At 45.6% G+C, this 25,243-nt stretch overlaps 1 protein-coding gene across 3 annotated transcripts in view; it reads right to left on the bottom strand.

The window, feature by feature from the left end:
* TBC1D8 (TBC1 domain family member 8) overlaps positions 1–25,243 on the bottom strand; it is a 1,594,530-nt gene that overhangs the window by 1,268,603 nt on the left and 300,684 nt on the right. For all 3 annotated transcript variants that reach the window (XM_069636713.1, XM_069636714.1, XM_069636711.1), the window contains exon 3: positions 15,839–15,957. In XM_069636713.1, the coding sequence (XP_069492814.1) occupies positions 15,839–15,957 (119 nt within the window). The remainder of the gene's footprint in view (positions 1–15,838; positions 15,958–25,243) is intronic.

The raw sequence follows: 25,243 nt of genomic DNA on the forward strand, positions 1-25,243 counted from the left end.
AATTAACTTTAATGGACCTCCCAGCCTGAGGTAAGATCTCTGCCCTATTTAAGTGCTGTGTTTCCATGGGGACTTCCTCGCCTCTAAAACTTGCGCTGTGACACAATGGGAGGCAGAACTAGGCCATCCCATAGAGGACCAGACCTGGGCAGACAGTTGGGCTCGGACGCACTCATCCTCGACCTGCATCACCAACAGGGAATGCGCCTATAAAATATTGCTACGCTGGTACTACTTCCCCCTAAGGCTCCACCACATTAACCAATCCGTTGACCCGGCATGTTAGAGGCAGTGCGGACATACAGGGTCTTTCCTCCACATGTGGTGAACATGCCCACAAGCCCAACAGTTTTGGAGACAGTGCCTAAATATCATTGAAGATATTACCCAAATGACACTTCCCCTAGAGCCTGAACTCATTCTGCTGGGTGCTCCGGTCCCTGAAATATACTCGAGGTCTGGAGCTAAAGCAAAGCTTCTCTCCCAACTCCTCCTTGCAGGAAGAATAACAATTGCCCGATTCTGGAAAGCCAGGGAAGGATCACTTTTACCCCTCTGGTGGACCGAAATATGGGACATCCTCGTCGCAGAGAGGGTTACAGAGGCCAGGGCGGGGACTCTACACTGCTTCCAAAACATATGGATCCCATTTCTGGATTATGATAAAAAATGTCCAGCCCTTACATACATGCCCCAGCAAGCCAAGCGGATCCTGTGCGGCGGGAATACACCCATCGAGGGGAGCGAACCATAAAAAAGGGAGGGGAGGGAGCCCCAACCTCCAGGACACTAACCCAGACAGACATTCATGGCGGGGGATGGGGGGGGGGGGGAAAGAAATGTGACTGGAGAGTGGAAGTAATGCATAACTGTACTGGTTTCCTGCCTTGTTTTAAAATAAACATGTTTAAAAAAAAAAAAGAAAATAAGATGCCAGATCATCTGAAGAATGTGACCGTTCCTCCCTTGATCAAAAAGCCTAGTTTAGACACTGGAAATTATTCTAACTATAGACCCATTTCTAATGTTCCTCTTCTATTGAAGATAATTGATTAAATCGCCACATCGGAATTTCAGAATCAATTAGACAATGTAAATATATTCCATGCGTGCAAGTCTGGTTTCAGATCTTCTCACAGTACCAAAAGGGCCTTGCTTGATATGCAAACAGAAATACTAAGCATTGTAGACTAAAGTAAATCGGCGCTGCTGATGCTGTTAGATCTATCAGCAGCCTTCGATTTGGGCGATCATGAGAAGTTAATAAAACTGTTGGCTACGATAGGGAAATGCTCTAGGAGTGTGATTGACTGGTTTAGATCATTCTTGAGCAACAGAATGGCTAAAATTACATGGGGCAATGCCCACTCTAAGACTGAAAAGATCACCTGTGGAGTACATCGGGTGCGTGTTTGTCTCCAGCGCTCTTTAACGTCTTCTGTCGCCCATTATGTGATCTTTTGGATTCAATGGGGCTTTATTTTACCAACTTTGCCCACAACACTCAGCTTATTATGCAGCTGAGTGGCGATTATGGCAAAGACGCAGAATATGCTTCATCTGTCTATGATTTGATCAAAACTTGGATGGCAATGAACAGCTTTTGCCTTAAGAGCTCAAAGATGGAACTGCTGATCTTTGGGTCTGTTCAATCACAGGCCAAATTAGATGTTCTGTACTCTGGGTTCACTATTGATCAACATTCGATCAAAGCATGCATGAAGTTGGATTCTTCACTAAGCGCTGAAGCCCATGTTACCAATATAGTAAAGAATTCCCAATACTACTTAAGATTACTACGTTTAGTGAAAACTTACGTATCCCCCACGAACAGTGGGACTCTGGTTAGAGCTTTGATCCTACCGAGATTGGACTATTATAACACCCTTTTGAGCAGCACTGCAAAGGGGTGTATGAAGAGGTTGCAGAGTTTACAAAATGATGCAGTAAGAATTGTAACAAAATATCCCCAGATGAGACCCTAGAGTACAGGAGGGAGCTACATTGGATTCCAGTTGAGGCCAGAATTCAGTTTAAAGTAAATATTATCACCCATAGATGCCTGTTTGGCCAGGCGCCATTGTACTTGAAAAAACGCATTACCATTCAACAGTCTGCGAGAGTCACTCGGTCTAGAGATTCAATGCTCTTAGCTTGCCCGCGAATTAAGCGCACAAGGCTGAACGGTTGTTTGTTCCCGGTCTGAGCAGCACGATTCTGGAATAATCTCCCGCTGGAACTATGCTGGGAACAAAACCTACCTACATTTCGGAGTAAGTTAGACATTTCTGTTTATTTCGATTATGATCTTGTTTCTGTGCTACTGTTATTGTCTCAATTTTCTCGTCCCGCACCCTAATGGCTGCGGGCATGTTACAAACATACACATAACCTAACTTGCACTTGCCCTTGCCCTTCTGGGCCACTTCCCCTGACAATCCCGAAGGGTTGCGCTGCCCTACCGGGCCTGGGCCACCCCCATCCTCGCACTTAGCATGTGGTCCTCAAACCCTGCATCCCCTGGCACCTGCCCACCTGGCTTTCCCTTAGCACTTGCCTAGCCCCATGGGCCCTCTTCTTCCCCTCCTCCCCCCTGCACTTGTATACCTCCTCTTGCCCTGCACCTCCCTCCCACTCTAGCATGAACTCTTCCGCCCCTACCTGCACCTCCCCACTCACTGCCCCCTGCACTTCTTGTTACTGCACTTGCAGGACCAGAAGGACACATGGTCTGGTAGGACCGTTATTGTTGTTTTCTTCCCTGTCCCTCCCCATTTTTTTTCTTGTGGCACCTTGAAACACCATTTGTAGCATAGGCACCTTACAAATAACCAATAAATTAATTAATGTTCATTTGTTTATGACATTTACGACAGCTTTCTCCATATCGACATTGCACATATGGAGATTTGTGTAAATTCTGTCTTTCTATATCATTTGGTTGATATTCAGAATAAGTTCCCAATTGTTTGTATGCTTATCGGCAGGCCCTGGGACTCCCAATGCTTCTGGGCAAACTCACCAGTGTTTGCTGGCGTTTCCGACCGGTGGTGTATGGCTGCGGCGAAGTGCATGCTTCGGGAAAGCGTTTCTCGATCTACAGACCCTCCTGCGGTTCTCCAGCTGGCTTCTCCATCATCCTCCGCTGAAACGGCTGCTCTTCCCTGAGACCACGTACTTGACGGCCTCTCAACTGCTGCCAGCTGCTCAGCGGTTCACCTGCAGCGCTCTCTGTGCTTCTCCCAGTCTTTCACCTTGCCGGTAGGTAGCGCCTGCCTCCTTCCACACAGTCTGCATCTCTCTTTTCCTCCTTCTTTACAAAGGCACATCATTTTTAAATGTCCAGCACAGCTGATGTGCATTACAACCATTAGTCTACACATTTAGTTTGATGTTTCTTCTGCTTCACATGAACTCCTTTCTCTTCTATCTCGTCTCAGTACTGGAGGTTTTGTGGACTGGAGGTTTTATGGGAGTTGAGTCCATAGAAGTTTTAGACTGCTGAAAACTGTATTGCTTTGAATACTTGTCTGACTCAAAACTGTCAGAAACAGGAGAAGTTAGGCATAATGTGTAATGGTATTTTGTTTGTAACCCTTACGTAGGATTAAACCATCAGAAACAAAAGATTTTAAATGTGTGTCATGTGTACAATGTTAATCTACTCGAGTGTTTTGCAGAAAAGGTTCTTTGGGTCCTACAATGGGAGGGACTTGTAAAGTGACAAAAAGCCATTAGGAATTTGGGGATCACAGGGTCTTCCACATTATTAAGAGAAGAATACTGTGTCACCCCTGGTGGGGTCACTACATCTCCCTGACAGTCATTTCCCATGTGATCCTCGCTCATAATACCACCACAAGGGTCAGGATCAGGTAGCAACTGCCTTCCTCTGGCCACATGGGAGGAGATCTTTGACTGGGGTTCAGGGATGACTTAACAGGACTCATCACAGTGGGTACATTATTTATAAAGCCAACTGCAGCCGAAAGTTTAAATCTGTCTAATTGGGACAGTTTGAATATAGAAGCGGAAGATGTCGGAATGGCTATCGGGAAGTGCATAAAATCTAATGCCCCAGGTCCAGATGGGATGTCTAACCTCACCCTGAAATCAGCCCCTGTCCTATGGGCTGGAGTTCTATTGGACCTTCTTTTTAACATTCTGTATTTTCAAGTGTTCCCCCCATCTTGGTAGGATGCAGTGATCATATTAATCTATAAAACAGGTGATAGGGCTAACCGTAATAATTATCGACCAATATCCCTGCCTCATCTGTATATATAAAGCTGAATACATGTATGTGTGTGTATGTTTGTCCGGCTATACAAATCCACACCGTTGAACCCACTGCCACCAAATTTTGCATGGATTTCTCACTTGTCTGGAGCAAGATTGCTTGGATGTAAAAAATGCACTCTGTACACACTCTAATTTACTGATGTTCACCCTGATTCACTACAGTAGGTGTTAGGAGACAAAATGTGGAAAAGTGTCTGAACCTAATGTTCGATATTCTGGTTATTCCATTAAAATGTATTACTACTGTATCATTTTCGAAACTGTTTGTTAAAGCATGTTTAAAGGGTATTAAAAAAAAGAATTTTAGGGGGGGTGCTGTTGCGCACGCCGAAGATGGCCGCCTAGGTGGGGAGCTCCGGCTCGAGCGAAATTCTGTTACCCCGAATATCCTTCCAGTCAGCAGCTGCTCGGAAAATATTTACAAAATACTGTGGCGGAGGACCCGAGGAAGTGCCCCTTAGAAAACAGAGCTCGCCGACACTGGGATTGAGGAGATATTGGTCGGTGAAGTCGCGGCGCTCAGGGAGCGGAGACGTAACCGCTGCTAGGCTCCATGCCGCTCCCGCGTGAGCCCGGAGGGGGAGGTGCGGCCTACCAACATACAGGCGCTGCTAGGGGGCGGCGGTGCTCCGGCTCCCCCTCTTCGCCGAACGAGAGCTTGGGACAGCTCCCTCCGCATCGGGCCTGAGAGGGCCCCCACCGAGTGCCTGAAGACGGCCAGGATTGCAGCGCGTGCCCCGGACCCCTGCGCCAGAAGTCCAGCGGAGGCGCGCTGGTGAAGTAAGTGGGCCACTGGGGGAGGCGGGAAGCGTCGGGGGCCCTGTGACATCAGGCGGCCAACACTAAGGGGAGGCACGACGGGAGGCGAGACACCCTGCGATACGGCGGCCGCCGCTGCAGGCTTCGAAGCACATAGCGTGAGAAGGCCCAGCCTGGATCGCCTGGGCACAGCGAGTAAACGCATCAACGAGACCAAGGCCTCCCTGTGTTGGCGGCGGCTCGGAGGAGAGGCGGGGTGCGTGGCTGGCCGCAGGGTGTGAAATTTGCTTAACACACCGAGTACCTCAGCAACTTAGAGAACTGTACTGTCACGATCCTTTAGACAGGGAAGCACACGCCAGATAAATTAGCACTGGATCCTCCAGGCGCACTGAGACACAGCCAGACTACCGCAAATGGACACGAATTGCTGGAGTGCCAGCCTCCACACCTGCTGAACTCCTTCAGAAGACACCAGAAATTCAGGCATATAAGTGCTGAGAGCTGGGGGCGCGATTGGCGGGGAGATATTGGGGACAGGCTGGCAACAGTGAAAAGACACCACTCCAGGACCACAGGGAAGCGAGGCGGGGAGACAGGCCGGAGCGAACATCTGGCCGCCACAATGCCAATTGCTCCAGGAAATCATGTAGTGACCATGTGGACGGCATACCCTGTGGCCAATGCCCGTGTATACGCCAGAGCTGTGTAGTTCCGTAATTAGACCCCTGCAGTGAAGATCTTTCGCCCGTAGCGACAAAGTCCCAGTTTCCCGCCTGTACTGCGGCGCACCCTGGCTGTGGGATCAGGGCAAGGGCTGCACTGCCAACCTCCATTGTAGCCACAGTGGGCAATAACTGAACGCAGGGACAGCGGTTCCATTCACGTGGGAGAGCACAATCTACTCTGCAGGTGGTCACTTTGCCTAATGGGCCGCACTGAGAAGAAGGCCACAAGGGGGCAGAAAGATCGGCCCAATGGACTCCTTCGCCAGCTCCCAGCCGCAGGTGACAACAGGAGGGGCAACACAAACACCGGAAAATCGAGACACAGATCCCTTGGACCGCCTGGCAACAATTGTGCAGAATGGGTTCCTGGCTGTCAACGTAAAACTGGATGACATAGTGGCGACGATTGGATCCTTGAAAGCGTGAGTGGAAAAGGAAGGCGGACGCATCTCGGAAGCAGAAAACAGGTAAGTGTAAATGAAGATGTGCTTTCGCAACATGGCCGTGATATAGCCCTACTCCAGACGGAGCTACGCAAGACTCAGAACAAGTGCGAGGATCTCGAATCCAGGTCCCGCAGGAACAATATCCGTATTGTTGGGGTGGCGGAGACGTTTGGCAAAGGCTCCTTGGAAAGGCAGGTGGAAGAACTACTGAAATCCGTACTGGGGGAAGAATCCCTTTCAAACCATTTCCTCGTTGAAAGAGCTCATCGCACCCTTGCACCAACCCCCAAGCCGGGCGCTCCACCCCGAACCATTATTGCACGTCTCCTGAATTACAGGGACAGGGACATGATACTCCGGCTGGCCAGGGAAAAAGGGACACTGCACCATGAAGAAAACAGGATCCATATATATCCAGACTTTTCTGCGAACATACAAACACAACATAGATCCAATGAGATGGTCAAGAAACAGTTATGACTCCGCAATACGCCTTATGCTTTAATTTTCCCTGCAAAAATGAGAATCCAACATGGAGGCAGGGCCCATTTTTTTGAAAGCCCTACAGAGGCAATGGCATATGTGGAGGCCTCCATTCCACTGCCCCCCAGAGATCGCATAAGGGACCCAAATGTAAGACCCGGCCCGGGTGGAGGCAGAGGAGATCCGATAGACGGATGAATTGCGCCTCCTTTGCAGCAGTATCATGCTTTTCTTTCCACAAAGTCAACACAGCTGTACTGGACTAAGATCCGATGTTATCGGGCCGTAGAGTCTCCCATGTGGGCGACCAGATGGCTGGTCATTGGACGGCAACGAAGCACCCTCAGGAATGTTCCAATCAGTTATCTGGGTCCATCGTCAAGTCGGCGGCAGATGATGTGGGTGGACGGTGGGACAGGGCGAAAGGGGAAGTTTTTTTGTTGTGCTAACCAACCGGACGAGTTTAAGTCTGAGAGGAGAGTTTGCACTGTTGAAGGTTGTTGGTTTGTTGAAACAAGGTCTCGCAGGTACTGGTGCTACCCTAGTTCTGGTCACTCGTGCATTTATGGTTGTTATAATACATTGCAATGTGTGTATATAGAAAATAGGAGACGGGTTGAAGATTAAACTAATGTCATGGCATGTTCAAGGCCTAAATAACCCAATGAAGGCCAGGAAGGTTGGTAATTAGGTCACCAGACATGGGCCCCACATTTTAATGTTGCAAGAAACGCATGCACATGGCTCGGTTAATGAGAAAATACTGGCAAAATGGGGCAAACAGCGCTACTACACAAATTATTCCTCGCAGTCCAGCGGGGTATGCACTCTTATTCACAAATCACTAGGTTTTATCGACAAGGGCCACCTTGTGGACCCGATGGGCAGATATGTGTTGGTCTGGGGGGAAATTGCGGGGGAACACACGACCCTGGTGAACACCTATGGCCCCAATTTCGATGACCCGGACTTCTACTTACACATACTTGAGATCCTTGTTAAGCACGAAGGGGCAACTATACTATGGGGAGGGGACTTTAATGTGGTGCTCGACCAGACTCTGGACAGATCCGCCAAGGCAATCAGGCTGCCTTCCAGGACGGTGCTAGCTTTGAAGCAGATCATCCAGCAACTATCCATGCTGGATAACTGGAGTGTGCTCCACCCAACAAGCAACCGTTACACGTTCTACTCTTCCGTACATGACAGCGAGTCACATATAGACTATTGGTTCGTCCCCTCAAATATAACACACGCCCTACAGAATTGTGAAATCCTTCCCCGCACACTATCTGATCATTCCCCGGTGACACTGGAAATAACTCTGGGAGATGCCCGTAGGCCGACTAGGAGATGCAGAATGCCTAGAGATATATTAAACGACCCAAACATTGCTGAAACCCTACACACAGAAATTGACAATTTCTTTGCAGACAACATCGGGTCTGTTGACCACATCTCGTCGGTTTGGGAAGCATTTAAAGTCTGGGTGAGAGGGGCCCTGATATCTAAAACTATGGGCCTTCTAAGGGAGGTACGACGGGACCTGGAGAGGGTGGAGAAGAAACTGAACGTACTAGAGGAAGTTTACAGCCGGACGCAAGGTGGAGACACCCTGGGTGAAATACACACATCTCTTAGGGAATTTGACCGACTGGCAGTAAGGGAAGTACAATATATTGCAGCATTATAAAACAAAGGGGTGCCTGATTACAGTCCCAGGTCCTTCAGGCGTTATATAATAGTCAACAAAACAATTGGACCTATGGAACCGGGAATAGCCTCTCAACACATTTATTTATTTCATAAATACCAATAAATGTTCAATTTTCAATTTCTAAGAACTTTTATTTGCATATCAAATTCATATAAAATACTAGAACATTTCCACAGACAAATATCTACAAGTTCCACTCATACTCAATCACTCCTACCATTCATTCAATTTTTGCTTTTTTGTATCAAATTTGTCAGCCCTGTTGCAAAAACATCCATCTAGAAAATTCAGGTTTGCAATGTTGCGCCTAAAACTTAATTTATTTCCAACAAAGAGGTACTGGGTGCAAGTCAACGGACTTCGAGTGCGGAAAGAGTCTGCCAATTTTGCAATGTGGGTTTGGAATCTCTCCATCACCTATTTGTCGAATGCATGTACCTGCCTGTAGCGCGTGGGAAACTTCTGGAAACATTTCTGGTATCTTCAGGTGAAGCAGCATGGGAAATGCTCTGCCATTCCTTACTGTGTGAGCCAACTGCGGCCTTAGCAATTGCGGCAATGCATTTCTGAAATCTACTATTTAAAGACGATTGCTAATTGCCTGTTCTTTACTTTATACATAGTCTAAGCAGTATAGGGTTCTCTATATTAACTGTGGTACTAAGCAATTGATGGAAACTCAATGCGATCGGGCTTTGAAGCGTTTTCTTAATGTTGTTTGTATACATGAAATGATTTTAATTCTTAATCGTGATTCTTTTGTCAGTTTTATCACTGTATTGTTTTATAATTGTCGCAATGCTAGTGTGATTCAAATGTGAATATTTTTAAAGTTTGTTAATTCTGTAAGTTTCTAGCAATGTATTTTATAATTGATGTAACGTATGACGAACTAAATGTGTGAAAGTTTGTTTGAAATAAAACACACAAAAGATAAATACAATTATTGATATTTCACGTTTTTCTGCATCAGAATGGAAAAAGACACAGCTGATTACCAGTGCTACGTGACCGACCTGAACTTCAGGTTGATCTGGCTAGCAGTTAAAGAGTTGATAAGCATGTGAACTGTTATCGCTCATCAAACAGGCCTGGAATTTATAACGGGTCAATAAAGTCATTTTTCTTGAAGCGACTTTGTCCTTGAGAACCACACACACGCGAAACAACCAATTGTGTTGAAGAAATTAAAAAATATATATATAATGCAGTGAAGTGCAAATAGCAAAATGATGAAACATACTGTTTAAAGTGCAACTTTAAAATGGAAGATGTAACGTATAGGCTGAACAGTTTAAATGAAGCATTCTGCATCAAATAAACTTTTACCTTTAACATAGAAATAAACATATTTTACACTGATATCAACAGGCGTGAATACAGTGTCTGCTGCCGCATGGCAAAAGGAGTGCAAACTAGCGGTGATACAGGTCATTTGCATGTTTAAGCAGTTCACATACATAAGCAATGCAAAAATCGTGACCATAGACTTAAGCATCAAACAGGAGAGTTATTGAGGACCATCTGATTTTTATGGAACATCTGAAAGCATTACTGTTAAGTGTTAACTGAATTTGTAAAGCGCACTTCTGCAACCGAGATGGCTTCCAGGCTCTGCGTGAGGGGAGAATTTGCGCGAATTAACATATCGTGTGTAAAACCGCCTTAGAACACTGCGTGATTGCCAGAGATTTAGACAGAGGAAATGATACAATGAAGCTACCCAAGTCAAGAAGGCTCAGTCTGGGCGCACTATTGCACAAGCAGCATGAGGGCCACATCTTGAAAGTGCTCCTCCGCAAGATCTAGAAGATCCATCAAAAACGAACTGACAAACCTAATATTCATTCTCCCAAGGGCACAGACATTCTTTGGTGCGTCGACAAAAGTTTATTTCTGGTGTAGAGAGCGGGCAGGTTGAGCTGACTGGCACGGGCACACAGTAGACAACAGCATTACGTGTGGAAAATGGTATCAAGGCAGCCCAAGGTAAACAGCAGCCCAATCTATCTTCAGGAGTGCTGCGCCGGGTCCTGTGTGACTCGTCATTATATGCATGTAAAATATTCACCAACACCGAGACCTGTAGCCAGGTGTGGACTGGGAACCAAAAGAGGCCCATGAAATAATGTTCAAAGAAGCCCCATATTTCACATTTTGAGCAAGTTCAACCCTTTTCCTATAGGGAACTGTTAGGCAGAATTACATGCAGTACCATTTGGGAACACTACACACAATTAAGACTACAAGTGTAAGCACAATTTCACCTTTGGTACAAGTCTGTACTACACAGTTATGTGGTAGCAGTGGCTGAGCAGCCAGACTTATCTCAAGAGTAATGTGAGCAGTACAAGAGGTTATACAAAGGACTTGCAATCACAGTACAAACACTATTCAAGGTTTCTCGGTAAAAGAATATACATTTATGTACACAGTCAGTTGGAAAACATTCCACTAGTAAGAAAGCAGCTCAATATCACACACTAATATACTACAGTACACAATCAATAAGTTTCTGAACAAGTTAAGCTCCCCTGAAGTGGGAGCAAAATGGCACTTCAGTTACTTTCAAAAGAAGTAGAAAGACAAGGTTAAAAGAAGTTAAAGCACAATTACTTTCATAGGCAGGGCAAATAGTTTCAGTTCACTACAACCAGCAATTCAATTCAATAGAACTGGGCCAAAGTCAATGGTTCAGAGTCTTGGATAGGATAGCACAGTTCTGGTAGTAAAGGGTTAAGTCTTTGCCAATGTTGGAGGAAGTGGTTTGCCAGAAAAAGAGTTATATGTCGGTTTAGGAGCGAAACAAGGCCCCAAAGTTTGGAAAGTTTCACAAACTTTCACTGCGGCAGAAACGAGTTCCACACCGTCTTTGCACAGTACCTTCAGTATGAAGAAAAGCAACATCAGTATCTCTTGATGTACGCGTATAAATGTGTGCACACACATTTATATGCGGAGCGGACATCAAGAGATACTGATGCATCATGGGTGATGTAGTTCATACCACTTCTTCCACAAGGAACATGATTCCTTGAATCAACCAATAGAAGGGATTCTCTCTCATTCATCTACTAGAGACGTTATGGATTCATTCAGATGCCGAACTCATGTGATCGAGCTTACTAATGTTTAAACTGCTTCTCCCTCCACACTTTAAAGAAATTAATAAAAGGTCCTAACAGCTATGTACAGGTTTCTGTACATTGAGCATAGTCGACCTTTACTAATTACCCGCGTCCTGAAGACGGGTCTTGGTATATCACTAGCAAAATTCAGTTCATTGAAGTGCTGTGCCTTTTCCCAGAAACACAATTGAGTGTTGACGTTGTTAACCCATATTTTGTAGAAATATATACATGGCTCAAGTCACTGTTACTAACATCACATAACTACAAATGCATATTAGTCATCCCTGCATTTGATATAGAAACAGCTGAAAGTGATGTTCTCATTTTCTGTTTTTCTTTGTGTCGTTCTTCAATTAACGCTTGGAATTATCAGTGTTTTATGTGTTTTTATGATTAATATTTCGTGTGTTATATGAATTAAAATATGTTTTTGATATCATGCCTTTGGTAGGACACATCATTTGGTGATATTTAACATCATTTGTCGATTAGTCTACCTATATCCGATGTGTGGTTGAGGTGGGTAGCTAGTGGTGTCTTTGCTACTTTGCTGTTCATGTTCATTCCTCACACACCACAGCCCCCACCAAAAAAAGAGGACCCCCATTGCTCAAACTTTTTTTTGATATCTTTAACCTCCAAATGACAACTAGGGCTAGTCGTTCCACCTTCTCTATTAATTATTTCAATGGTTTCTCTTGTGTCCACCTGGTTGTCTTGGATCTATCCTTTTCTGGATCAAAGGCCAGATTGAAGTCTCCCGTCAGAATTATAGGACCATTTATGAATATCTCTAGTCTGGTAAGGGTACTTTGAACGAAGGGGTCCTGTCCCATGTTAGCAGCATACAAAGTCACTATCGTACATCCCTCCCGCCTCCCTTTTAAGTTTAATGCTACGTACCTCCCCTGGGCGTCTCCGTCAACCCCAGTCACAGTGAAGTCTAAGTTTCCCCGTATTGCTATCAGCACACCCGCCCTCTTGTTATTTTCCATGGACTGATATATTCAGGGGAAGCCTTGTAGCCTCATTTGCTCCCTGCCCCGGGTCTGTATATGGGTTTCTTGCAAGGTTAGTATTTCAGCCCCTCCCACCTTAAGAATCTTTCCAATTTTTTCCTCTTCAATGGGGAGTTTTGCCTCTTCATATTCTGGAAGCTGGTGACTAGGTTTTTGAGGCTATCCATTTCCCAGAAAGTGTTTAGCTTTCATTCGCCCTGGTACCCAGTCGTTAACGGACTCCCCCAACCCTTAACCCCCACCCTCCCTTGCCCTCTCTCCCCCCTCCACCATCCCCTCCCTGCTCCCCTCCTCTCCTCTCCCTTGGCTGAGCGGGCTTAATCGGCCTCTAGTCCCCCCCGCCCCCGAATCTCCTCCTCAGGAACTGAGCACCGTGCATCCCTCAGCCGGAGCACCTGCAGGTTCTCCCCAACCCATTCTAGATTTCAACCCCGCACCCCCTCTCCTCTGAGCCCTGTGCGTTCTTCCCAATGTTCGCCTTCCCCAGGGTTACTTTTTGCTTTGCCCTTTGTAACTCCCTGTTCGTGTCACGGTATTCCACCCCCTTCTGGAGTTGGTCAGCTCACTCATTCCCTTCCAGATGGGGGGGGCTTGCAATTGGGGTAAGTACCCCACCTTCCTGTTTTGTTTAGTTTTTACCACTGTTGACCATTCCCAGCTCTTAAGCCCAGTCTGCCCCTTCGTTTGGGAGGGCCTTGCTTCTTGATCATCTTCCTCAATCCCCAGGATCCTTCTCATAGGAAGTAATCCGAAATGTCTTCCCCTTCCACTCAAACACTAGAACAAATGGAAAGGTCCACCTGTATCTAATGTCTTTGTCTCTAAGTACCTGAGCGACAGACACCATCTTCCTCCTTTTGGTGAGGGTCGTCTGTGACAAGCCTTGAAAAAGCATCAGGTCGGCTCCATTGAATGATATCTTTTTGGCCCGCCTCGATAGCAGCAAGATCTGCTCCTTAATTTTATAGTCTTGCAGGGCATGTTTTTGATCCATACATTGGATCTTCTTGACCTATTCTTCAAATCTTCTGTCTGTAGCTCTAGGTTGTAGGTTGCAGTAGTTCCACTCAGGCCTCTGTTTTTCTTGCATCCTCCATCAACTCCTGTATTGCTTTCTCATTTGTATCCGACCTTTCCACCATTTTGTTGAAGTATTGTTTTATCTCCTGGAGGGCTACAACCAGGTCCTCTCTCACGATAGTCATTTGTTTCTGTACCATCTCCAATATTTTATCCCCAAAAGTCCATAAAATATTGCTTGAGGAGTGACTGCGTCACATTTTGATCCTGGCACTCTTCCGTCTGGATCTCACTCCGGTCCATATGATCTTGTCCCCATTGGGGACCCTGGGGGGAGGGCACTTCTGAGAGCAGCCTCCGGATAATGTGAAGCAAAGAAGAATTCTTGGGACCCTTCGAGGGTGCCAGCAAGTCTTTTCCCCTAGTTTTGGACATTGTTGTTTGTTTCACTCCTACCTGGGGGGGGGGCTATTCTTTCAGTCTTGGCCAACGGCCTGATAGATGACAAATCAAGTCTGGGCCCTTCTCACTCTGTGGGGAATATAGCTTGACCTTTCACTGTCCACCTCGTTGCTATATAAATGAAGATGTAGATTTTCTGATTTTATGTGCACCAATAAGTTAGAGGATAAATGCTTAGCTTGGGGACGGGAACCCCTGTTATTTCTTGCCAGTCCACCTGAGTTCCCTTGCTCTGGTTGAGAGACGTGCACTACCAATCCTTGAGTAATGTTTTGGAATGTATGCATTTTGACCCTCTTGTGGCGGTGAATGTTCGCAATGGGGGTTAGCAATCCTCAAGGTAGGCTCCTCTGAGGGGTTATATTCCCTCCCAGTGGGTTTGGTGTGTGCTTCCTGTTCTCCCCTTAATGTTTCTCTCAGCCAGGTTGAGGCCACCTTTATCCACCTCTGGTCGGGTAGAGGCTCCTCCTCTGCCTGACCTGGTTGCCGTTTTGCGTTGGATGGAAGAGGGGGCCGGGAGGGCTGGTGGCAGACGAACCTCTTGTGGTCCCTCACTGGCACCTCTCATGGTCTCCGCACTGGTATGTCCTTACCTGTCACTAGGTATCCCGCAGCGCTGGAAATTGTAAGTCTTCTCGTCCGGCCAAGTTTTCTCCGGTCTAGGCACCCATGAGCGTAGTCAGTTCCTCGGGCGATACTCTGCTGGGTTTACTTTGCTCACTGTTTCGCAGCGCTCCTTTGGTCCAACCCTGTGGATTTCTCTATCCTGGTGCGCCTTCACTCCAGTATCTTGCGGGAGCGCGCCTTGAGCAGCACGGCAGCTTCTCTCCATCCGGGGGGCCTGTAGTGTCGATGACGCGTTGTGCAATGAATGGCCCCCTTCTACGCAGGCATTTCACACTCCATTTATGCTGCCTGAAGAGGGCTCAGCGTTCTGGGTTGTGTCGGAAGGCCCCGAGGTTCAGGAGAGCATTGACTCACAGTGCTCTCCCCACGGTGGCCATCTTGGAATGGCAGGTTCCTTTTTTTATAAGTGCAAAATACAGATTAATATGCTAAAAAACAATCACAATTAATCTGATGTGAATTAACATAGATGAGGAAAATCACCATTGGTACACGTAGGTGCATCGGACAGTTTGCAGACTGTAAATGTTTATGAATGGTATTAACAATTTGAAAGCATTACCGCAAAGCACAAACATGCAATACACGTGTCCGAAAGTGTATTTTATGAGGTTTACGGAATTTTGATTTACAGAATGGGTTATACTGAGGCGAAAGAAGTGTGATGTATTTGAAGACATTTGGGGAAGGTACTTGGAACTAGATTGGATTTAACTTTTCGGGGGGAGGCTCGGTTGGGGGTGCCGGGAATTGTACTCTCGATTTTTGTATTATTCCAATTGGGCATATTCTGTATTTGAGTTGGTTTTATATTAAACAAAAAAGTTGTTTTCTGAAAATAGCTGCAGCACTTTTCTGCTGTAAATCACACATCAGTAGGAAGGGCAATGGCAATAGTAGACAAAATCAAAATAAATCAAGATGGCCCCTATGTCTTTAAAGGTAGTAGTGTCCCCCTGATATAAGGCCATTCAATTAAGGGATAATTTCACAGGCCAATTCAGTGAAACGTATATTGAGTCAAAACAAGGAATGATCCAAAAATCTCTAAAATCATGTCTGTTGCCACTGCCCCACCAATGCTACATAATGCACTCCTACTGCATAGTATATGGTTTGTGTGATGCTAAAAAGACTTCCTTACCTTTATTTTACCCTTGACGAAGCTTGCAATATCTTCCTTATTATCAAAGACAGACAGTGTGTGAAGCAGGTTCTGCTCCAGCCACTCCCAGTGCTGGCTGATCTCCTCCAGAGTCGCACCTGAAAAGAAATAATACAACTAAATAATGTTTCTCTTTTTAAGAAAGGGTACAATTTGCTGCCTATGTTCTTTTCACATAGGGTTCTTCCAAGCATTAACATGCTGGTAATCCTGCCACCGTGTGGGCAAGGCCAGAACCTCCATTCATCCTGCTAAATCTGGTGGGCTCACAAAGCCACATGGGCTCTTACATAGCACTGTATTCAAGGTGGGTGGAAACACAATATCATGCAGGTTTCTGTCGGAGCAAAAGCAAAACACCAAGGCCAAATAAATAAATATGGAGAGGGGAGTGCAGTGTAGTGTATTGTATTGTAGTGTTGTGGGGCAGAGATTTGTGCAGCACTGCATCAATGCCCAGTCCCAATTAATGCACTGCCAGAAATGTCCAGTTCTGACACGATCCTGGGGACTAAGGGGGCTAAGTGTTGGGAGGGAATGGTAATTCGGGATTCTCGGAGGGTTCTGATATTAATAACAGATGATTAATGGGTCTTCTCGAGGACCTCGCCAACTCTCCACCCCGCACTCCATTTTGATCTGCAAGCTACCGAATGCCCTACAACAGTGCATTATGAATACTAAGGCAGAATAAAGCTTGCATTTTCGAGCACAACCACGGCAGGAATCCCACTTGGAAACTGGTCTCTAAAATGTAATGTTAAGGAAGGGCAGAGACAGCAAGGTAGACCAGGCAGATACACAGCATCTCTTGAGTTGGAACTTGTTCTGGAGCGCTGCAGATGAGTGGAGTGGTTAATTACCTGTTCCTTTGCCAAAATAGTGAATATTGCTGGAAAACCTATGTTGCCTACAACAATTCATCTCCTATTTCTCCTGATTAGATATAATGCACGATGATGCCGGCTCCATGCTTAGTGTAGCTGCTGGCGGGGCTGGTGCCCTCCTAGAAGCAGAGAGGCAATTGCACTGCTTCAGCCCTTGGATGGGCGACTGCTCCTCTGTCGACGGGCGTCTACAGGAGGCTGTAAAGCCGGTGACGCATTAATATTTTCAAGAATGTATGGCCTGGCATGATATTTTACATTCATATTTGTTATCTGAAGTATGCCAGAGCCAAGTCATGTATTTATATTGTTTACCTTTTTATTGCATCAGCAGTTCAGAGGCGGCAGGGACGTATTGAAACCAGTGCAGCAGCAATCTCGCGGAATCCCTGGTAGCCCTTGCATAAAGCAGCCATTTACTGTTGACCATTTAAAATGTGTTCGTGAATCATTGCTATAGCCTATAGATTCAAGGCCCTTTATAACCCACCGCCCCCCCCCCCCCCCAGCCACCCAATTTTATCATATTTAGCCCTTGTGGGAATTGTGGCCCAAGTAGAATACAATACAAGGATATAAGACCACTTTTTTCTTTTCAAATAATGAAATAGACGCTTACACAGGACATCTTTGCCCTGTGGAAGGCAGGTCTGCATCGCAACTGGCAGGCTCAGTTCTTTTTCCTAACAGAGTCAACTGGATATGTGCCATTCATTTTGGTAATTGTGAGAACAATTACTGTAGCACTTGCAGGCAGGAGCAATACGGCATGCAGCGCTCGAGTACACCTTATAATACATTATCTGCTCCCAAGAGGATTGTTTTTTTTCGTGATGCCAAATGCCATCACTGGGGCAAAGACAATCGATAATAGCAGAGTGTATTCGCGGGAAGGAAGATTGTAGAAGACACACACACACACACACACACACACACACACAGAAAAAAATGGGCTCCAACCGTCGAGACTGCAGGTTTAACTTCAGGAGTCTCTCGCTTTTCCGTGCATTCGTCACCGTCAATTATCTCCCAGATGACGTTATCTGGCGATTCCCTTCCATTACATGTTATTTTCATTTTTTTAAAAAATTTGTTTAGTTGTAAAACAACTTTTCAAATTATTTACACAATACATACCAAAATCCATCTTAAGTTCATAATACAAGTCATTTTCCATCAACATCATCCATGATATAGATAGAACATAAAATAAATATCACATAATCACCAGTTAGAATAATAAAAGAACAGTTACTGATAATAATGACACTTCCCGATGAATCGACCAAATTAGAACGAAGGTCATAGAATAAAAAAGCAAAAAGAATGAAATACTACATCACCAGCATCACAATTAACTCCCTTATCCCTGGAATAAAATTAAATCACAGTTGTCATTGTTTTATGATTTACGAAACAGGATTTTCATCCTCACTTAGGAGGGTGTCCGGCAATACCATGTCTAAAAATTGGACAATTGCTATTTGTATTGAGGTTCTTGGGTTGGAGAAAAGTGTTTGCCATTTTTGAAATTGGGTTAGGTGATTCTGAAGCATCAATTTATCCTTGAAGCATCTGCTTCTTGCCTCACTTACTGCTTCGCAATATGTCAGCAAATGTTGCACAGTTTCCATCTGATTTGTGTTCTCACAGTACCGGCAATAGTTTTGCTCATTTGAAATAATTTTTCTCCTACATAATATGTCACGAGTGATGTATAAATTCAACCTAAACCTCATACTTCCTCCTGAGTTGAGGGCACGGAAATTTTTCAAGATAAGTTGCCATTATCCCATGCTTCTTCAATCCAAACAGGAGAACATTGAAGTCTTTGTATGTTGTACATTTTATTATGTTTTCTGCCCAGTCATACTGAAATATTTTAACTTTTGCTCAATTGGGATTCAATCCAAACAGGAGAACATTGAAGTCTTTATATGTTGTACATTTTATTATGTTTTCTGCCCAGTCATACTGAAATATTTTAACTTTTGCTCAATTGGGATTCGATATGAGTAAATCAATCGATAAGGCTGCATCACTAAGAGCATCTAAAACATGATTACGCCATTTCCGTGAAAAGAGGTTGTTTGACGTAAGTAAATTGTGAGCTACAACCTTCAGAATAGTTGGAGCTTCTAGGCCAGTTAGCGCTTTCCGAAGGAAAGCGCATTGTTTCCACACCACCTGTGAATAAAGAGATGTGAGACCCAGCTCAAAGCGAATCAACGCTATGGGTGTACATGTTGGGAGTTGTATTACTTGCTTCCAATAGGAGGACTCTATGCCATCCCAGAATATACGATCTTTAGGGAGGCAAGCTTCAACACCGTATAATAAGATGGGTGTTACCTTCATCTTATATAACATAATGATGTGTTTCATTGAAAACTTCCCAAACTTGCGAAGAAGTATTCGCGATTGAGATACCAATGACTGTAGCTTATTTCTTACTTCGCACTTGTATTGTGATAGTGTCTTTTTATGTTGTATGATTACACCTAGATATCGATATTGGTCAACAATATGAATTTTGCACTGCTGCAATTGCCATTTATGATTGCTTGCCTTAAAATTTCTCTTCGGGTTACAGATGACTATTTGAGTTTTTTGTGTATTGATGTTAAGGTTGTTAGCCTGGGCATAACTGCCAAGTTGTTCTAGCATGTTTTGCAATCCCCGTGGGGTCTGTGATAATAGAACTAAGTCGTCCGCATATAACAAATACGGGACTTTTTGCGTACCTATCTTAGGGGGATCTCCCACACAATTGGTCAAAAATTCACTGATTTCTAATATATAGAAATTAAACAGGAAGGAGGCCATGGCACATCCCTGCTTTAAAACCCTTTGAGTGACTATCCTTGGTGATAGTATCCCATCAAGGGTTATTCACACTTGCATGGATGTGTTTGAGTGGAGCAGTGTAATTAAGGATAACAAGGTGTGAGGACAATCGTGTTCTCTGAGTTTAAGAAAGAGTCGCTCATGATCAATTGAGTCAAAAGTGGCTCATGACCACTACCCCACATTATTTGTAAATTAGTGGTAAGAATCAGCAATCTTTTTTTTTAGTATAGGCCCTTTTGTTTTGACAAGACTCAACTAGGACTCCACTAGGACTGCATTATTATTGTTTGATGATCATAGCTTGCTCCCATCTGTAGATTTAGGTTTAGATAGGCGTTTATCACACCCTTGTCAAAGTTCAATAAACACTCTTGAACTGTAGTCACTTGTGTCTGTCTTACTGTTGATACCATGCCATACTTATAGCCAGAGTTCAGAGGGTGACCAGGTGAGCAGAGCGCGGAGCTGTCAGGTGCATCCGCAGGGGAAAGGAAGAGAGAATGCGGAAGCGAAAAGGAAGGTCTTGAGCTGCTTCTGGAACTGGAGGTGGTTCTGCTCAAGTTTGCGAGAGGCAGGGAGGCTGTTCCAGAGGAAGGCCCCAACCGAGGAGATAGATCTGCCCCCAACTCTCTGCTTTGAGAAGCATCTGATCCTCAGAGAGTTGGTGGTGGATAGGCAGAGAGCTCGAGAAGGAAGATGTTTTGGAAGAGAAAGTTGGAGGTAGAGTGGTCCCAGGCGCCAGAAAGCCTTGTGGACGATGCAGAGGGTCTTGAACTTAATTCTTGCAACCACGTGAAGAGATGTCAGAGCTGGAGAGATATAATCCCTTGGCTTGAAGCAAAGGACAAGTCTTGAAGTCCTGTTCTGGATAAGTTTTAAAGGTCGAAGAGTAGAGGCAGGAAGATTTAGAAAGAGGCTGTTGCAATAGTCCGGCCTAGAGAGGAACCGAGCTCTGCAGACAGTGAGCTTCTGGGGGAAAGTGAGAAAAGGAAGAATACCTCTGAGGAGACAGCAGCTGATAGTTTGACTTCTTAGAGACTTCAGATGTGAGGAGAGAAGGAGTGTGTGGAGTCCAAGATGACACCAAGGTTCTTAGCCTCACAGGAAGGAGCAGGAAGAGGGCCCAGAGGGGGCGGCGACTTAAGAGATAGGAAAGGAGGGAGCGGGTGTCCAAATTAGGAGGATTTCAGTCTTACTGGAATTGAGGCAGCGATCATTGGAGGCACACCATTCCTGAATTGCGGCCAGACAGTCTGGTATGAGAGAAGAAGCAGAGGTGGCTGAGGGGAGCCTGAAAGATAGCTGAGTGTCATCCGCATAACATTGAAAACTGAAGCAGAAAGTAGCGATGCATTGGGCAAGAGGTGCCAGGTAGTGGTTGAAGAGCCAGGTAGAGAGGCTAGACCACTGGGGAACACCACAAGTAGAGAGAGAGATAGAAGAGAGGAAAGACCCCAGTTGGACCTGAGTGGGTCGGTCAGTGAGAAAGGAGGTCAACCAGGACAGGGCCTGATCAGTAATACCAAGGTTGTTGCAGAGGCGATTAAGCAGGAGGCATGGTTGACCATGTCAAAAGCAGAGGATAGATCAAGGAGAATGAGGACCTCGCTGTTTAGTGGGCCATGTTTTTTGTCTGTATGGTCATGTGAGCGCTCTGAGGCCTGTGGGCGAGTTGGCGCTATACAAAATTTCTATAGAATTGAATGGAAGGGAGATTAAAGTCAAGATTGGAAAGCAAGTCATCACTGGTGTTCAGGAGAGCAGTTTCCGTGAATCTGGCAGCTCTGAAGCCAGACTGGTGGTCATGGAGGCAACCAACAGATTCAGTATGTAGATTAAGCTGGGAGATGGCCAGCTTTTCCAAGCATTTGCCCAGGAAAGGAGTGATGGAGATCGGGTGATAGTTAGCAGGAGATGAAGGATCAGCCAAGGGCTTCTTTAGAAGGGGGTACACAAGAGAGTGCTTAAGGGGGAATGGAAGTTCCAGTGGGAAAGGAGTGATTGCAGAAATCAGCCGAGGCTGGAGCAAGGGTGTCGATGTGGTCCTTGATGGTTCTGGATGAGCAGGGGAGAATCTGGTTTGACAAGACTTTCATAGATCGGCTTTGTCTAGAAACATTGTCAGGGGGTGAACAGGGGAAAGGAGGAGGAGAGACGGCCTGAGACGGGCCAGGAGTGGTACAAGAGGAGGCAGAGGATTTAGAGGAAGACAGGGTGTACAGGATGTCCTGAGTTTCAGGAGTGAAATGAGAGGCCAAGGTCGAGCAAAGGGCCTGGGAGGGAACAGGCGAGGTAGAGACTGCAACAGGATTGGCAAGCTCCTTGCAGATTTTGAAATGTTTGGCCGAGTTGTTAGATACAGCAGCGATGCAGGCTTGGATGTAGGCTCTCTTCTTAGAGAGGACAGAGAGTCTGTACTGCCTTTGTAGCAGGCGGCAGGCCAGTTTGTCGGGGGGTGCGCCCAATGCCCTCCACTACCTCTCTGCCGCCCTACACTTGCGTTTAACAGCAGCGAGGTCGGAATCGTACCAAGGGTTGCCCTTGTATTTGGGTTTCAAGCAGATCCTCATTACAGGGGCAAGGACATCCAGGGTGTTAGAGATAGAGTGATGAAGGTTAGAGAGGGCTGCGTGAGGGTTTGAGTCCGTCAACGGTGGAGGAGAAGAGAAAGTAGCAGCGAAAGCCTCAACTGACACATGCTTCATGGGTCGGATGACTGAGAAGGTAGGTGGCAGTGCTGGAGTCTGCTTGACCTGCAGGGAAGAGAGAGAGAGGTGGGAATAAAGGAGAAAGTGATCGCTCCAAAAGGGAGGAGTGATGAGAGGGTTAGAGAAGGGGAGGTCTGAGGAGATCAGAACATCCAGGATGTGCCCTGCAGAGTCTGTAGGGCCAGAGGGAAGAATAGAGAGAGAGAATCGCAGAGGTTGTGAAAGAGTCCTGAAGAAGGTAGAGGCAAGGGGCAAGGAGGAGAGGTCAGCCCACTCAGACGGGAAGAGGGTGACATGGCCAGGCGGCCTGTAGATAGTGGCCACAGTGAGAGAGAGGCCAGGAGAGAGAGAGTGCCTGCAGGCCAGGCATTCAAAGGAGTAGTGCTGCATTGGAATGATAGAAGCAGGGATCCACTCTGGTAAAATCAAGGCTACCCCCCACCGGGAAGGTTGGTTCTGGGTTCGGAGAGGATCTTGTAGCCATCAGAAAGGAGAGTGTCGAAACTTGTGACAGAGCTGGCTGTGAACCAAGTCTCGGTAAAACCGAGTACATCCAAATCAAGCTCTTCCAGGAGACGGCAGATGTTAGAGTGTTTGAAAGCTAAACGAGGGTTGTGATGTGGAGCAGGTTGACACATTTGAAGGACTTCTGGGGAGGGGTACAGGCCAGAGGTACACTCTGCGGAAGTGTTGGAGGTGCCCGAGGATGGGCAAAGGAGGAAGGAAGAGAAGGCAGGGGTAGTCAAGGGAGGCCAGAGTGCCAGAGGGGTGGGAGAGGAGGGAGGCAACAGGGTGGCCAGAGAAGCAGCAGGGGGTGCCAAAGAGGTGGCAGAGGAAGGAGGCGGCAGAGGAGCCAGAGAGGGGTAAGAAGGGATAGCAGGAGAGTAACTCCCTAAACTCCCTTAACCCAACACCCCCTGACCTTGAATGAAAACCAACGATCCTAGAAAAAAAACTATTGAATTCAAAAAATCAGCCACAATGAACATGGTAAAGCACCCATGGAAAACATCTGTAGAACAGATCTCTAGAAAACAAAACAGCAACTATTACCATCTTGTTTGCCATAAAAATCAATCCCCAAAATGACCACCAATAGACCAAGGACATCTGTATGGCTTTGCAGGGTAATTCCTCATCCTAACACATCATGCATATTAAAATGTCAAAATAGTGTACATACACAATGGCCAGTCTTTAACTTAGGTCACCAACCACACCTTCAAAGAAGGTATTCTCTAATGTGCTTTGCATCGCCTCTACTTTGTAGCAGTAAAATAATTAGAACACTTCCCTGACAAAAACGAAGCCCGAACAAGTGAGCTTCGGAGAAAGACAGCTGGCCCGAGGCTACAAGACCCACTAAATAGCTTCCGCATGAAGAAAACATTTCTATATCCCCTAAATTTAACATTTTTTCTTTAGAGTCAAACGTGTGTATGAGATATGGGTATCATAATATATCACGAAATGATGACAACTTTTAAACAGGAACACCAGACACATCTTAACAGTGGAGTTAGAGATCTACACTGGAGTTTTTTTAAAATGTGTGCTTAAGAAAGCATTTCAAATATGGATCGGAAGAGGATTCCAGTGAAAACCTCTCAGCAGCTCAAATAAACAGAGAATGCAGGAGCGCGGTTGGGAGTGGGTGTGCAAATAAAAGCTGTATTGTGAGCAAGCTGACAAACAAAAGCACATAGTGTTGTTAGTTCATCAACGTGGGAAGGGGTCAAGCTGTGGTTTAAAAGACATGCCAAGACCTACAGACTAACACGCAGTGTGAAAGGAGCAGCAGAAAGTCTTCCGACCGCGATGTTAAGGAAGATTTTACCTCTGGCCGGAGGCTCCTTTTCTGGTTAAGTCTTACTTTATTCACTTAGAGAATTTCTGAAAAAAACGTCATTAGTCAATGGGTTCTTGGTTAGGTCCCATGGCATTCTAGTTCTAACATTTACTTGAAGAATGACAGCAAGGATAAGGCTCTGCGTTGCAGGGAGTGATGTTTGCTGGCCCTTAAGTTTGTGTATTCCAACAGTTCTTTATTTTCTTCACAAACTTCCCATTTATCTCAGTATAGTTAGTAACTTTTGTTGATTTTGTGTCTTAAAGAGATTCGTGTTAATTTATTGGTGCTATTGAGCTTGAGTTGTGACATGCCAAACAGAGGCTGCAAGCAATGCACATTCTCAACAATAGAGCAGAACTCTCCATGCTCGGGACAGGGCACAGTCCTTGCCCCCACCTCCTGCATGCAGCCTCTGAGTGACTGCACATGAAATTGGACACAAGGTCTTGAATACGCACTCTAAGGCAATAGTTTCTAACCAGCGGCACTCTGGATGTTTTGGACTACAACTCCAATGACTGCGTACCATTTACTATGCTTGCTAGTGCTACTGGGAGTTGTAGTTCAAAGAGTGCTACTGGGAGTTGTAGTTCAAACTACAACTACGCTGGCACCACTCAGATGTTTCCTGCATGCTGCAGAAAAACTCATTAAAGATGAAAAGATTCAAATTAAGGATGGCGTAAAAGATCTACTCATGCCTCTCATTAATGAAATCTGTGAAAGGTAAATTGTGTGCATACTCATTGGTCCCCCTGATCGAATTTTACAAGCTAAAAGGTGTATGCTATCGTACCTTATGGTTGTGAATTGTTGAATTTTAACAATAGGAAATGATTTGATGTATTGGAAGGTAACATTTTAAAGCAGCCTTGAGCATTCAGATCCCTGTTCCAATCAGTGTCATCAGGTTGAAATTGGGACTGATGTCTTGGTGGTCACAATACATCAAGAGGGGTCTATCCTTAGCGTAAGAGCATCACGATCCGATGCCTTGAGTCTTGGTTATCACCTAAATGATCTATTGTTCAAGGGATCAGATCCCTTCTTGTATTATTTCAAGAAGTGATGTGAAGTGTTCTGTGAC

The sequence above is a fragment of the Ambystoma mexicanum genome, chromosome 7p, assembly GCF_040938575.1.
Source record: "Ambystoma mexicanum isolate Mex_15411 chromosome 7p, UKY_AmexF1_1, whole genome shotgun sequence".
NCBI classification, from domain to species: domain Eukaryota; kingdom Metazoa; phylum Chordata; class Amphibia; order Caudata; family Ambystomatidae; genus Ambystoma; species Ambystoma mexicanum.